This window comes from Tursiops truncatus, chromosome 21 (assembly GCF_011762595.2).
Source record: "Tursiops truncatus isolate mTurTru1 chromosome 21, mTurTru1.mat.Y, whole genome shotgun sequence".
Taxonomy (NCBI): domain Eukaryota; kingdom Metazoa; phylum Chordata; class Mammalia; order Artiodactyla; family Delphinidae; genus Tursiops; species Tursiops truncatus.
In genome coordinates this window covers 30,600,079-30,615,175 of record NC_047054.1, presented here as the reverse complement: position 1 = coordinate 30,615,175, position 15,097 = coordinate 30,600,079, and the positions used below count along the sequence as shown (strand labels likewise).

The 15,097-nt window shown below is 34.2% G+C and overlaps 1 protein-coding gene across 1 annotated transcript in view; it reads left to right on the top strand.

The window, feature by feature from the left end:
• Positions 1 to 15,097, top strand: part of LOC101326121 (A disintegrin and metallopeptidase domain 3-like) — a 112,945-nt gene that overhangs the window by 93,948 nt on the left and 3,900 nt on the right. The window contains 5 exon segments of the mRNA XM_033848745.2: positions 191 to 256; positions 2,232 to 2,346; positions 11,388 to 11,441; positions 11,444 to 11,552; positions 14,062 to 14,118. Coding sequence (XP_033704636.1) covers positions 191 to 256; positions 2,232 to 2,346; positions 11,388 to 11,441; positions 11,444 to 11,552; positions 14,062 to 14,118 — 401 coding nt within the window.

Genomic DNA, 15,097 nt, shown 5'->3' with positions numbered 1-15,097 from the left:
TACGATATTTGACAAGGTAACAACACACCATTTGACTCCAAGTTCTTTTATTAGAATGAGCAGATCTGAAATCCAGATTCAACTGAGGTATATATATCTTGTGCATCTAATTTTCATACCAAGTACAATTGTTCAACTCTTGACTTTAAATTTAAAATTTTTGTCGTTGGTGGTTGTTTTCACATTTTAGTTTTATAACAGAGGATCTTGCACAGACGCAACTTGTATCTCCAAAATAAAGTGCAATGGACATGGGGTATGTATAATGGTTATTCTGTTTCTAAGTATAGTTATTTTGATTCATGTCAATAACATTTTTCAGTATTATAATGCTTAAAATTATTTGGGGTGTAGAAATGTATTTGGAAAATTGAAATCGAATAAGAAAAGCAGACTGCATTATTCATACGTATGTATGTGATTTATGTGTTCGGTCAGATCATATAGGCTTCACGAGCAAGTAATTTGCTTTGAACGTTGTACTAAAATTCAATATGAAACAATCTATTATCATAATGTTAGATTAAGATTATGAAATTTTGGAAATGAGCTCATTAAGGATTACACATATACATTTATACATACATAAAAATATTGCTTATAATTGAGTGTATGTGTACTGATAAATATTTAAACTCACACAATATATATTATACATATTACTTATAATCTCATATTTTTATGGGAGCAGACTTTCTTGTTCATTATGATCTGCTTCATCCTTGAACATCTTCAATGTGTTTCCCTGCAGGTCTCTTCCTTACTATATTTGAAAAGTTATCCACTGATGGACTTTCAGATAATGTTAAATTTTTACTTAACTATTGTAACTAATGGTACAGTGGACACTGTTGTACCTTCACCTTTGCACATTTATCTGACTTCTTAAATTGTTAGCAGTGAAATCTGATGAGCCAAATATATGTACCGTTTAAATTTTCGTTAATATTATATTGTCTTCAAGAAATATTATACCAGTTTTCGGTCTCACCTGTCACGTATAAAAATGCATATTTCCGGGCTTCCCTGGTGGCGCAGTGGTTGAGAGTCCGCCTGCCGATGCAGGGGACACGGGTTCGTGCCCCGGTCCGGGAGGATCCCACATGCCGCGGAGAGGCTGGGCCCGTGAGCCATGGCCGCTGAGCCTGCGCGTCCGGAGCCTGTGCTCCGCAACGGGAGAGGCCACAACAGTGAGATGCCCGCGTACCGCAAAAAAAAAAAAAAAAAAAAAAAAAAAAAAGCATATTTCCTTATATTCTGGTCAGACTACTTTCTCTGTCTTTTGAATCTCTTCAAACATGCTAAATCCATTGTTAACTTGCATTTCTTCAGTAATTACTTATACAATCCTTAAGTATGTATGGTCACATTTTCCATTTGTATTTCTATTTGTCCATCCATTGTGAAATTATCTACCAGGTTATAGAAATTTTGTAAACTTTGTAAGTTTTTCCAAGCATGTCTTTGGCTTTAACTGTGTGGCTAGTGTCTCCTGCCATACTGATGCTTCCTATTTTATATAGTAATCCAGGAGAAAAGTGACCTGTGTGTCTTTTAAAAATTTTTTCTCTCCCAGATCACTTACATGTCCTATTATTTACAGTTTCTTTTCTGTTTCTTTCCTCTCTTATTTAATTTTAATTAATTTCTTGTTAAGTTTTTCACGAACCTATTTCTAGATTCTCTATAATGTTTCTGGCCCTTCTTTCAGTTCACCCACCAGATCACATTTATAGATATTTTCTAGCCTTCCTATTTCTGGCCAAATAAATTTTGCTATCTATGTCTGATTAAGAATACTTCTCCCTTTTGTTTTTCCCCCCCCTTTTTTTTTTTTTTGGTAAAAATTGGCTCTTATCATGGCTAATTTTTTTGAACTAGCACAATTCATAGTATATTTAAACTTCCACTATTTTATAATTTCTAGCTTCATAATTCCTATGCCTTTCTAGAATAAGACATTTCAGTTGTATCAGAATATCATATACTTTTATTTAAAAGTACAAGAGATAAATAAGAGACAATCTATGGGACATTTGGAAAGATATTGCATGAACATATTATATTAATTTTTAATTTAAGAATTGCTTTCCACATTAATATAAAAAACTACCTATAATATACTAAATTATAGTACTTTAATAATTTACATTGACTAAAAATAGCAAATAATGTGTTTAATTTCTATCTTATACATCAAACGCACTTTTAAAATTTGGTTTTGGCTTTAGGTTTGCACTACTCTCCATAACTGTCACTGTGATGCTGGATACGCCCCTCCACAATGTGAACCAATGCCTTCATCACCAGGAGGAAGTATCAATGACGGGTTTTGGCTTACGTCAGGTTAGTATCCAGATCACGGTACTCCAACATAGCCGTCTGCACTTAGAGGAATAGTATACACCTCCACGGTCTGTGTGGCTGTTGAGCACCTAGCATGTGGGTAGTGCAACCAAGGAACTAAAGTTTCCATCTTATTTCACTTTATTTAATATAAATTTAAATAGTCACTTGTGATTAGTAGCTACTAAATTAGGCAGTGCAGCTCTAGATCATATTGTCAATCAAAATTTTGTATACGGTTTAAATTCAAATCTAGACATGAACACTTTAACAGATCTTCTCTTAATTTTAACAATGGTTTCCAGAACTTTTCTATTTGTACAACAGAGTTTTCTAGATAGGTATAGTTAAATGATAGAATAGGTGTTAGTTTTATTATGTAGTCTGTATATTCCAAGGATGTTAACTGTTGTGATGTGCTAGTTCATAGCAGAGTTGCCTCTTTCAAGTTTTAACTCTACTACTGAAAGGTAAAGATAATAAAGTCTTCCACATCCAAAGTATATGGATAGTAGATGGCACAAAACTTTTTTTAATTTATTTGGTGAACATTCGTGAACAACTGTAGCATGTTTGATTTTTCTAAACTTCACAATGTGAAACTCTCAGAACACTGTAATTCCATTAAGGTCTTTCCATCATTTGTGCTTCTGTTTTGTGCCTCTGTTTTTATTTATTTTATTTATGTATATGTTGTAAACCTGACAATAGAGCATTGTATTAGCCTTAAAATAGCCAATGAAATGTTAAAGAATTTTAATGTAAATATTTACATTTATCCCAACCTATTTACCATTTTCTAGGGCTTTTCAGTTCCTCCAGCACACTCAAATTTCTGTGTGGGTTCATTTCCTTTCAACCTGTAAAACTCTCTTTTGTATTTCTTTTTGTGTGTACCTTGTAGTGATCAATTGTCTCAGCTTTTGTCTGTAAAATGTTTTCATAATGTCTTAATTTGTGAACGGTATTTTCACTAGAAGTAGAATTGCTTCTTTCAGCAATTTAAAGATGTAATCCCATTGTATCCTGGCTTCCGTTTTGTGATGAGAATGCAGCTGTCATTCTTATTATTCATCCCAATAATATAATGCTTCCTTCATTCCTTGTCTGAGTTGCGGACTTACTTTATATCTTTGATTTTCCGTAGTGGTTTACCAAGATGTGTATTTCTTTGAATTTATCTTGCTTGGTTTGGCGAGATTCTTGAATATATAGGTTCGTGTATTTCTGGAAATTTTGAAAAAATTATTAGTCATTGTCTCTTTTTCAATATTTATTTTTTATTAAGAATATTTTGCTTTTTAAAAAATGTTCACACAGTAGCCTTCACTCTGTGGTATATAGTTCTGTGAGTATTGAAAAATGTATGTATTCCGTTCCAACCACCACAGTCATGATGCACAACAGGTCCATCGCCTCAGATCCTCCCTCTGGCTGCTGCCCTTTGTATTCATCTCCCACTGCCAGTTCCTTGCAACCAGTGACCTGGTCTCTGTCACTATAGATTTGCCTTTTCCAGAATGTTCTGAACAGCATACATGCATTTGAGATTCATTCTCATTGGCATATGTTTTAATAGTTCATTCTTTATTACTGTTAAGTAGCTTCCTATTGAAAAGATGAACTATATAGTTTGTTTATCCATTCACACATTGTAGGGTATTTGGGTCGTTTCTAGATTTTGGCAATTTTGAATGACGCTGCTGTAAACGTGCACATAGGCTTTCGTCTGTATTTAAGTTCTCACTTTTTGATGAGTAAATACCTAGGCACTTTTGTCTATATATAAGTTCTCACTATAATACCTATAAGTGAGATAGCTGGATCGTTTACTCAGTGTATTTTTTTTAATGAGTGTATTTTTAATTTTTTAAGAAACAGCCAAACTATTTTCCAAAGTGGCTTTACCATTTTCCTTCCCTCCATTCATCTGTGAGAGTCCCAGTTACTCTGCACAGATGATCCACACTTCACAAGCATTTGGTATTGTCGTTTTTGTTGGTTTTGTTTGATTTTTTTTTTTTTGCCAGCTTTAGATGTGTAATGATATCCCACTGTTATTTTTAGTTAGCTTATTATGTTGAAATAATTATACACTCATAAAGGGTTGCAAAAAATTTAGAGGGCAGTCTTACGAATACTTTACTCAGCTTCAGTCAATGTTAACATGTTTCAGTACTACAGTAGAACAGCAAAACCAGGAAATGGACATTGATGAAATACACAGACCTTATTCACATTTCACCAGTATACATACACTTATCTGTGTATACGTGTGTGTATGCATTCACATGTGCATATATTTAGTTCTATGCAGTTTCACCACATGTTCAAGTTTGGGTACCCACCATCACAATCAAGATATAGAACTGCATCATCACTACATGGCCCCTGATATTGTTACTCCTTTATATAGCTACACTCATTCCCTGATATTGTTACTCCTTTATATAGCTACACTCATTCCCTCTTTCCCCTTTCCGAACTTTTGGCAACCACTAAACTGCTCTTCATCTTTCTAATTATGTTATTTCATGAATGTCATATAAATGGAACCATGTAGTTTGTATCTTTTTGAGGGTGTCTTTTCCTCTCACTTCATTCCTTTGTATTGATGACTAGTATTCCTTTGTATGTCTGTAGCATATTTTGTTTAATTATTCACCCATTGAAGGACATTGTGTGGATGGCAAGTTTTAGTTATTATGAATAGATCTGCAATGAATATTTGTGTGGAAAATTCTGCATGAAGATAAATGTTTAATTCTCTGGGAAGCATGGCCGAGAGTGAAACTGCTGTGTCTATGGTAAGCCATTTATAATTTTTAAAGCAACTGCCAAGCTTTTTGCAGAGTGGCTATATACTGTTTGACATCCCCACCAGTGATAAATGAATGGGTTTTTTGCAGCCTTGCCAACATTTGAAGATACCACTATTTTTTTTTTTGCCATTCTATTGGTGTGTTTTAATATCTCATTGTGCTTTTAATTTGTACTTCCCTAATGGATAATGATAATTGAATATCTTTAATGTGTTTATTTGGCACCTGCATATCCACTTCAGTGAAAAGTCTGTTCATATCTTTTTCCCATTTGTTAATTGTATTGTTTATTAAATGTTGAGTTTTCACACAATCATCTATTTTGTGGGATTTGTGATTTGAACATATTCTCTCCAAGTGTTTTTCTCTCAGACCAAAAGGTTTTTTTTTCCAATTCTTATTTTGATAAGCTCTTCTTTTTTTCCTTTTTGGATCTATGCTTTTGGTGTCAAGTATGTGAATTCTTTGTCAGTCTTAAGTCTTGAAATTTTTTGCTATGATATCTGTAAAAGGTATAGTTTTATGTTTTATATTTAAGTCCATGATCCATTTTGATTACTTTTTATAAAGGGTAGGAGATTAATTTTCCGATTTATGGGTGTCAAATTGTTCTAGCACAATTCTTTGAAAAAGCTGTCTGTTGTCCGCTGTGTTGATTTTGCATCTTTGTTAAAAATTAATTGGACAGGGCTTCCCTGCTGGCACAGTGGTTGAGAGTCTGCCTGCCGATGCAGGGGACACAGGTTCGTGCCCCGGTCTGGGAAGATCCCACATGCCACGGAGTGGCTGGGCCCGTGAACCATGGCCGCTGAGCCTGCGCGCCCGCGTACCGAAAAAAAAAAATTAATTGGACATTTTTGTGTTGATGTATTTCTCAGATCTCTATTCTGTTCCACTGATCTATGTATCATTCCCTCCACCAATACTACACTGTTTTGACTATTGTAGTTATAGGGTAATCTTGAACAGCAGGAAAAGTGAGTCTTCCCATTTCATTCTTCTTTTTCAAAATGGTTTTGGCTATTTTAAGGTTTCTCTTTTCCATATACATTAAGCTTGTCTATGTTTACAAAAAAATTTTTTCGTGATTTTGATGCAAATTGTGTTAAACGTATGGATCAATTTAGGAAGTTTCACATTTTTATTATTTACTACTGAATCTTCCAGTGTATGAACACAGTATGTCTTTCCACTTATATGTCTTCTTTAATTTCCTTCATCATAATTTGGTAATCTTCACCAGATACTGTACATTTTATTATTTCATATTTGTTATTTCACTTTCTTTAGAGCTACTGTAAATAATGTTGTACTATAATAGAACATATTTTAATTTTATATTTATAAACACCAATTAAAATGATTAATCACTGTTTATCACTCCTACATCATCTAACTCCTTTCAATCAACTTTGCATGTATATTTGTCCACTTGTGAATCATATCAAGTAAATGTTCACGCCCAAATGTAATAAAAGGTGAAAAGATACTATCCTAGATCTTCTTTACAATACAGAATGTCCTAGGTATTTGTGACAAAATATTACATGCTGAAGTATGATTAGCTGGATGAGAATATCATATTTCCTTTCTGTTACTAGAAATATTCTGTTCATTCATTGATTCTTCAGTTGGAGGAAAATTATGATAGCATCGTCCACTCTGATGACTTGTAGTATGAGATTTCATCTGGATGATCAATATCAACACCACCATTATAAAGTTTAAAAACAAGAGCCCTGGAGGGGCTCTTTTGTACCTTCCTGAAAGTTGATATATTACTTGGGCAACAAAATTAGAAAACTGAAATTTGCCAATGGAAAAAATAGGGAGTCCAGAAATAAACTCTCACATATGCAGTCTAATGATTTTCAGTTAGGATGCCATGACCACTCAAGGGGAGAAAGGATGGTCTTTTCAACAAATAATTTTGGGGTAACTGGGTATCAATATGCAAAAGAATGAAGTTGGACCCTTACTTACACCTTAAAAAAAAATTAACTCCAAATGAATCAAGGATTTAAATGTCAAGAGCTAAAACTATAAAATCCTTAGAAGAAAACAAAAGGGGCAATATTCATAACATTAGATTTAGAAATGATTTATTGAATATGACACTGAAAGCACAGGCAACAGAAGAAAAAAGTAGATAAATTAGAATTTTATAATTAAAAACTGTTGTGCATCAAAGGACACTATTGATAAAGGAAAAAGCTAACCCACAGAATAAGAGAAAATGTTCACAAATCATATATCTGATGAAAATTAATATGTAGAATATGTAAAATATTCCTACAACTCAGCTACAAAGAAACATAAAATCCCATTAAAAATGGCAAAAGACCTGAATAGACATTTCTTCAAAAAAGATACATAGATGGACAATAAGCACATGCGAAGTTGCTCAACGTCACTAATTGTGAGGGAATTGCAGGTCGAAACTCCAACTAGACACTAATCCAAACCTATTGGGATGGCTATTATTTAAAAGTTTCAGAAGATATCAAGTTCTGATGAGAATGTGGAGAAATTGGAACTCCTGTGCATTGCTGGTGGAAATGTAGAAGTGCTGCAGCCCGTGTGGAAAATGGTATGGTGGTTCCTCATAAAATTAAACATAGAATTACCACATTATCCTGAATTTACACATCTAGGTATATACCCCAAAGCACTGAAAGCATGGACGCACAGATATTTGGACACCCATGTTCTTAGCAGCGTTATTCACAATAGCCGAAAGGTGAAAACACTCAAACGTCCATCAACAGTATACCCATATGGTGGTATATACATACAATGGAAAATTATTTAGCTTTAAAAAGGAATGAAATTCTGACACATGGTACAATATGGATGGAACTTGACAACCTTATGCTAACTAAAATTAGCCAGTCACAAGAGGACAAGTATTGGATGACTGTGCTTTTATGAGGTACCTACAGTAGTCAATTCATAGGGACAAAGTAGAAAGGTAGTTGCCTGGGGCTGGAGGAAGGGGGACTGGTAAATCGATGTTTAAAGGATTGAGTTTCAGTTTGGGAGGATGAAAACGTTCTAGAGTTTGATGGTAATAATAGACGCACAAAGATGTGAATGTACTTAATGCCATTGACTGTACACTCAAAAATATTTAAAGTAATAAATTTCATGTGTTGAGTGTTTTACCACAGTAAAGCAAAATTGTCAGGCAAAAATTCCATTTTATGACATCACCAAAAATAATACAAAGTTTAGATATAATTTTATGGAAAGAAGTGTAAGATATACACTGAAAGCTAAAACTACATTATTGAAAGAATGATCTACATAAATGTAAAGACATCTCCTGTTAATGTACTGGAAGACTCAATATTGTTATTACTCCAGATACTCTCAAAATTGATCTACAAATTCAACACAATCCTTAACAAACCCAAGCTGTCTCTTTTGCAGAAACTGAAAAGTTGATCTTAAAGTCTTACAGAAATTCAAGCAACACAGAATAGTAAAAACAATCTTGAAAACATAGTTTTCAAGAAAACTTGAAACTGAAAACACAATTCCAAAGCATATTACAAAGCTAAATAATCAAGACAGTGTAGTACTCTCCCAAGAATAAGGATAGATATTTAGTTCAATAGAAGAGAGAGTCCAGAAATAAAGCTTCATGCTAACAGTCATGGATTTTTGACAAAGATGTCAAAACAATTCAAAGGACAAAGGATGGTCTTCTAAAACAATGGTGTTGGGACAAGTAGATATCCACATGCAAACGAAGTTAGATTACTGCATCACAAGGTTCACAAAAATTAACTGAAATTGGATCATAGATCTAAATGTAAGAGCTAAGGTTATAAAACACTCAGAACACATATTAGTAAATCTTTGTGACCTTGGCATAGGCTGTGTTATCGAAGACACCAAAGCACAAGTGAAGAAAGAAACAATAGACTGATTGAATTTCATCAAAATTGATAACTTTTGTGCTGCAAATGATAACAACCAAGACAGTGAAGGACAAACTACAGAGTGGGAGAATATATTTGTAAATATTATATCTCATAGGGGACTTGTATCCAGAATATATAAAGAACACTTACAAGTCCATAATAAAAAGACAAATAACCCAATTAAAAATGGGAAGGGATTTAGGGACTTCACTGGTGGTGCAGTGCTTAAGAATCTGCCTGCCAGTGCAGGGGACATAGGTTTGAGCTCTGGTCCAGGAAGATCCCACATGCCGTGGAGCAACTAAGCCCGTGCGCCACAACTACTGAGCCTTCGCTCTAGAGCCCCTGAGCCACAACTACTGAAGCCCGCGCGCCTAGAGCCTGTGCTCCACAACAAGAGAAGCAACTGCAATGAGAAGCCCACGCACCACAACGAAGAGTAGCCCCCACTCGCCGCAACTAGAGAAAGCCCGCGTGCAGCAATGAAGACCCAATGCAGCCTAAATAAATAAATAAATAAATAAAGGGAAGGGATTTAAATAAACACACCTCCATAGAAGATATACCAATGGCCAAAAAGCCCATGAAAAGGTGTTCAACATCTTAGGAAAATGCAAACCAAAACCACGAGATACTACTTCACACTCATTAGGATAGCTATTATAATAAAAAACACAGGCAACAAGTACCAGTGAGGATGTGGAGAAATTGGGATCTTCTTGGTGCTCTTTTTACCACTACTGCTCAAACTCTGGTATCTCTTTTCCACTCTCACCCCAGTAAGAGCTGCTGTCTAATTAGCTTCAGATTGTCTCATACTATGTATGTATATATACACATATATATTCCTTATCCTTCTGCCAAGGACACCTGCAAGGATCCCCTTAACAGTTCTGGAATCCTTAATTTCAGAGCAACTTTCTGTTCAATGCTGCACCCTTCAGGTTCCCACCATTTCTTCTGCTGTGAGCTCTGTCTTCTGCTCCATGGGAATGATGTACTTTGCTTAGGACTCCAATTCTCTGTTCTGAGATCAGCAAATTATCCATAGGTAGAATTGTATTTCCATAAAATCAACATCATGTTTTCTTTTCTTCAGATATTTTAGTTCTGTGTTTCCTGTTGACTTCCAGAAACCATTTCCTTCATGTCTTATCCTGTTTCATATTTTTATTATTTGACACATTTAATGGAAAAATTTCATCATGCCCACAAGTAGAAGCTCCCCATCTTTCTTCCTTAGAGCAATGGATATCTCCCAGGTAATCTAATAGTGATCTCTTTAATCAGTCTTTGGAGTAATTAACCACATGAGAAGGAAGCTCCACTTGCAACATGATAATTTTAGTAAAGATGGATTAAAGGAGAATGGACCTTTTCTGATGGGTGAGGCCAGGAAAGGAGAGCTATAAAGTGTTGAGTTCTACCATAGCATGAGACTGCTGCATGTTTGATTAGTTTCAGTATTTTTGCATATATTTGCTAATTTATTTCTTATAATACATAAAACTTCCTAAATCACTTTAAGGTAAATTACTTCTAATCAACATATAATTGGACTGTGTGTGTTTCAACATCACGGATCCTTTTGTCTTTTTGAGGGGGCATTAAATTCATTTACACTTAATATCCCCAATAGTTGCTTTGGTGGTAATTCTGATTGCTTGATATAGTTTTTTGTATTTTAATTGTCTGGTTTATTTCTTTTGCTTAACTGGGCCAAGTTTCCATAGATTTAGTTTTCTAGTTTTATGTAATGTCTTTATAATGCCAAGAGGAATATCTATTTTTCTAATTAGTACAGTCAAAATTAAAACAATATCACTTTATACATCTATTATGTAAATTAACCTAGTCTACTATTGTTTTTTTTAATTAGCCTCAGTTATATCAATAATTTTCCATAAATAATTTTTAAAATAGTTCTTTTCTTTTTTTGCTCTATATTTAAAATGGAAGAACCTATTAGATGAAAATATCAATCTAATGTGTTCTAAGTAGCAGTTCATAGACGGGAATATGATAGAATAAAATACATTAGAAAGTAGCACATAAATAAATATTAAATATACATACAAAGGTTAAAAATAAATTATATATATATATATATTTGACAGAACTATATAATGCACTTTGGGGCATAGTCACAGAATATTGGAAAACACATTTAAATTCAAGTTTATTAACTCTATGATTATATTATTTGAATTCCAAAGTTTTATAATTCAAATTATTAATATGCTTTGAATACCATTTCTGAAAAAGTTAAAAGGTACTCTTATGTTTTCAGGTAAAAGTACAGACATGTTGGTAAAACGACGTGGTGCTTCTCGAAAAGCACAACTGTGATCAGTTTCTACGTTTTCCTGCCTTTCCTCATTTTAATTCCCATCATTGCTCTTAAATGGAATAAAATGAAGATATTTTGGGACAGAGAGGGCACAGTAAGTGAAGGGTGAGTAAACTCATTATCTTTAATATTTAAAATGATTTAGGAGAAAATTCAAATATTATTCAGAATATTATAAGTAGGGACTCTTGGATGGATTGGGTAAATGTTCAGAAACATACCAAATTTTTTTCAGATTTCAGGCAGGTGGGTAAGTTTCGTGTTTATATAGGCCCAGGAACAACTGAAGTAACTCAGTAAATCCTCAGTACCTTTCGAATAGCAAGCCATGTTGGCTGTAACTGCTTTAGAAGGTCTGTCTACTTCCCAAGCAACCCTGTTTCCTTGCACTGACATTCACTTGTGCCAAGAAGATTAATAGAGACAGAACAGCATAGAATAAAGAAGGTGAAGATTAATAGAGACAGGGAAGCATAGAATATGAGGAATGTGAAGATTAATAGAGAGAGGGCAGCATAGAATGAGGAAGGTGAAGATTAATAGAGACAGGGAAGTACAGAATACGGGGAAACTGAGAAAATATAAGATGGCAAAGAATGAGGGAGAGAACACACATAGGATACTGCCCATTTTACACATAATCAATATCACTCATGTGTTTCTAAAATTAGAATTAAGGCACTTGAGCAGCTTTTCCGTTTTTTTTTGTTTGTTTGTTTTTCTTGTTTTTTTTTTTGTAGAGCAGAGCTTGATTAGGTCTTTTTTTTAATTAGGTATAATTAACATATGACATATTAGTTTCATGTTTATGTCATAATGCTTTGATATTTGTATATATTACAAAATGGTCACCACAATGAGTCTAGTTAATATTTGTCACCATGCATAGTTAACAAAAATTTGGTTTTCCCCTGATGAGGGCTTTCAAGATCTACTCTTTTAGCAAGTTTCAAGAGTGTAATTCCTTATTTTAACTATAGTCGCCATGCTGTACATTATATCCCCATGACTTGTTTTTTTTACAACTGGAAGTTTGTACCTTTTGACCCTCTTATCCATTTTGCTCACCGCCCCCTCATCCCATTTTTCTGGCAACCACCAATCTGTTCTCTGTATCTGTAAGGGTGGTTTTTTTTGTAGATTCCTCATATAAGTGGGATCACACTTTGTCTTTCTCTGTCTGACTTACTTCACTTTCATACTGCTTCTTTCTTTACTGTAACAACATACAAGCCACAATTTGCTTAGTGAATATTTAGGAAAATGAGAATGCAGAAGCAAGGGTAAAGAGGTGGGTCTCGTTTCTTCATTGTAAAGGAAGTCATTTTTGTTTCTCATTTGTGTAGCCAGAGACAAAATAATTATATAAAATTTCAGTCAACACCTCTACTTCCCAAGTTAGTTAATCTTATTTATGAACAAGATAGCAGCGACCAGGTAATTCAGGGTAGTCTTCTGCATGATTCATCAATCATTCAACTGTTATAAACTGACTTAATTGAATGATATCTGGCATGTCTTCCTGTGCTCTTACTTAAGACATCTTGGACAAATCTGAATAGTTGCAAGAACTCGACCTGACTTTGGGAAGAGATGCTAGAGTAAGGTACCACTGATCATAAAGAACAAAGTCTGCTCGTGACAGCCTAAATTTTAGAGCAGCAGTAAATGGTTTCAGGGCTGCAAGGGCAAGAAATGATGTAGAGCTGAAACACAAAAGGGTGGTAAGGAACTGGATGGTTATGAGCCAGGCCATTGTCTCCATCACCCAAAGCCTTTACGGTTGACATCGTCTCTTCTTGTCCATGTCCATTCTCTCCAAGATGACTGCTCTGCTTACACATGGCCCAGAGTACCTATCTCAACTCTTTCTAGTTTCATTTTCAAGTAAAAATCCCAGTAATCTGCCAAAACCAGTGCCTGTTAGTTCATTTTCTCAAGAGACAGAAGGAAATAACTGTGCAGGTGTATCTCATTTCAGCCAGTGTTCTGTCTGGATTTATAATCCTGAGTTAGGTGTTCAAACCTGATTTTATCATCTGTGAACAAAGAATTGTAGCCATTTAGTAGGAACCTTTACACCACGACATTCCTCTTCAACAGGAGCTGAGTGTGTATAGGAGCCAAAGAATAAATGGAGGCTGTATAAATACCATAAAGTGTAACTAAGCATAGCTAATAGGGAGGCCTCATTAAGGACCTCATTAACAGAAGTGAAATAATAAGTATTCATGTAGGTATTTGACAGAAATCATATAACTGAAGTTATGATAATTTAAGAATTTACATGTAAATTATCTGTTTAAATTGGAGAAGCATTATCATAGATATTTTAATATTTCATCCAGTCTTCCATGTAGACAAAATAGAGAAAAGTAATAGATGGATTTTTAGTTTGAAATTTTAAAAATGCTTAACATATTTAAAAGTTAGGCTAACCTTAGGAAAAAAAACAAGCACTACAATATATTATCCCTGAGTGGCATATAGAAAGCAAAGTGGATATTGGTACATATTAATTGAGTAATTAGGACAAATCTAGCTTTATTACTTTTCTTGACTTTAAGATTACAGTGTTTCCTAACCTTAAAAATAATTCTGTTTCTTTAAACAGGTCTCTATCAGAAGACAGCAGTAGGAACAGTAACAGCAACCAGTCTTACAATGAAAGGTGAAGTAAAAGAATCAAACTATTGACAAAATGATATAATTCATTAAATACTTAAAACAATATTTTTAACAGTACCTCAGTATAAGGAAGATATTATTCCCGTATTTCATCATTTTGATTTCTATTTGTTGCTATCATATACTAAAACAAAGACTAAAACAAACCATTTGATGTTAATTTTATTTTATACTTATCTAGAAACATTTAACGTTAACTCACATTAGCCATAGATTTATTAACCAACATCTTTGTAAAAAGAAATGACTTCAAAGGGATTTTTAATATTTTCTTAAAATATTTATGTGCAATCATGCATTTGATTGGTAGATTTAACATTCTAAATGAGAGGTTTACACAAGTTTTCTCCCAACACCTGTATTTATTCCTCACTAACTCCCCGGTTATTGTTCTCCTTATTTTATTTCTTTTAAACTTTTTCATTTTGTATTGGAGTATAGCTGACGAACAATGTTGTGATAGTTTCAGGTGCACAGCAAAGCAACTCAGCCATACATGTACATGTATCCATTCTCCCCCAAGCTCTCCTCCCATCCAGGCTGCCACAGAGCACTGTGTTCTCCTTATTTTAGAAATAAGGAAACAGACATAAAGAATGTAAATAATTCCGCACATGTGTAGAATTTTAGTGAGTTTTTTGAGTTTGAGTTTGACAACCAGACACTAAGGTTCAAGCTCTTAAGAACTCTGCAATTTTGCCACATATTTTCTGATACAAGACTGGCGATAGGGAATGGAATTTACACTTATTGAGGACCTAGAGGATGCCAGGCAAATGCTAAATGCACTCACCCTCCAAGGCAGAAGAACAATTCTTTACCGTCAGTTAGGATAAAGGAGGCTTCTGTATATGTCGTTCAAATTTCTAACTCATGCGTAAAGAAATCGTGATATTTGACATATTAGACTTATCCCTGGAAGTAAAGGAAAACAATCAAAAACTCATCTAAGTGTGAGATCC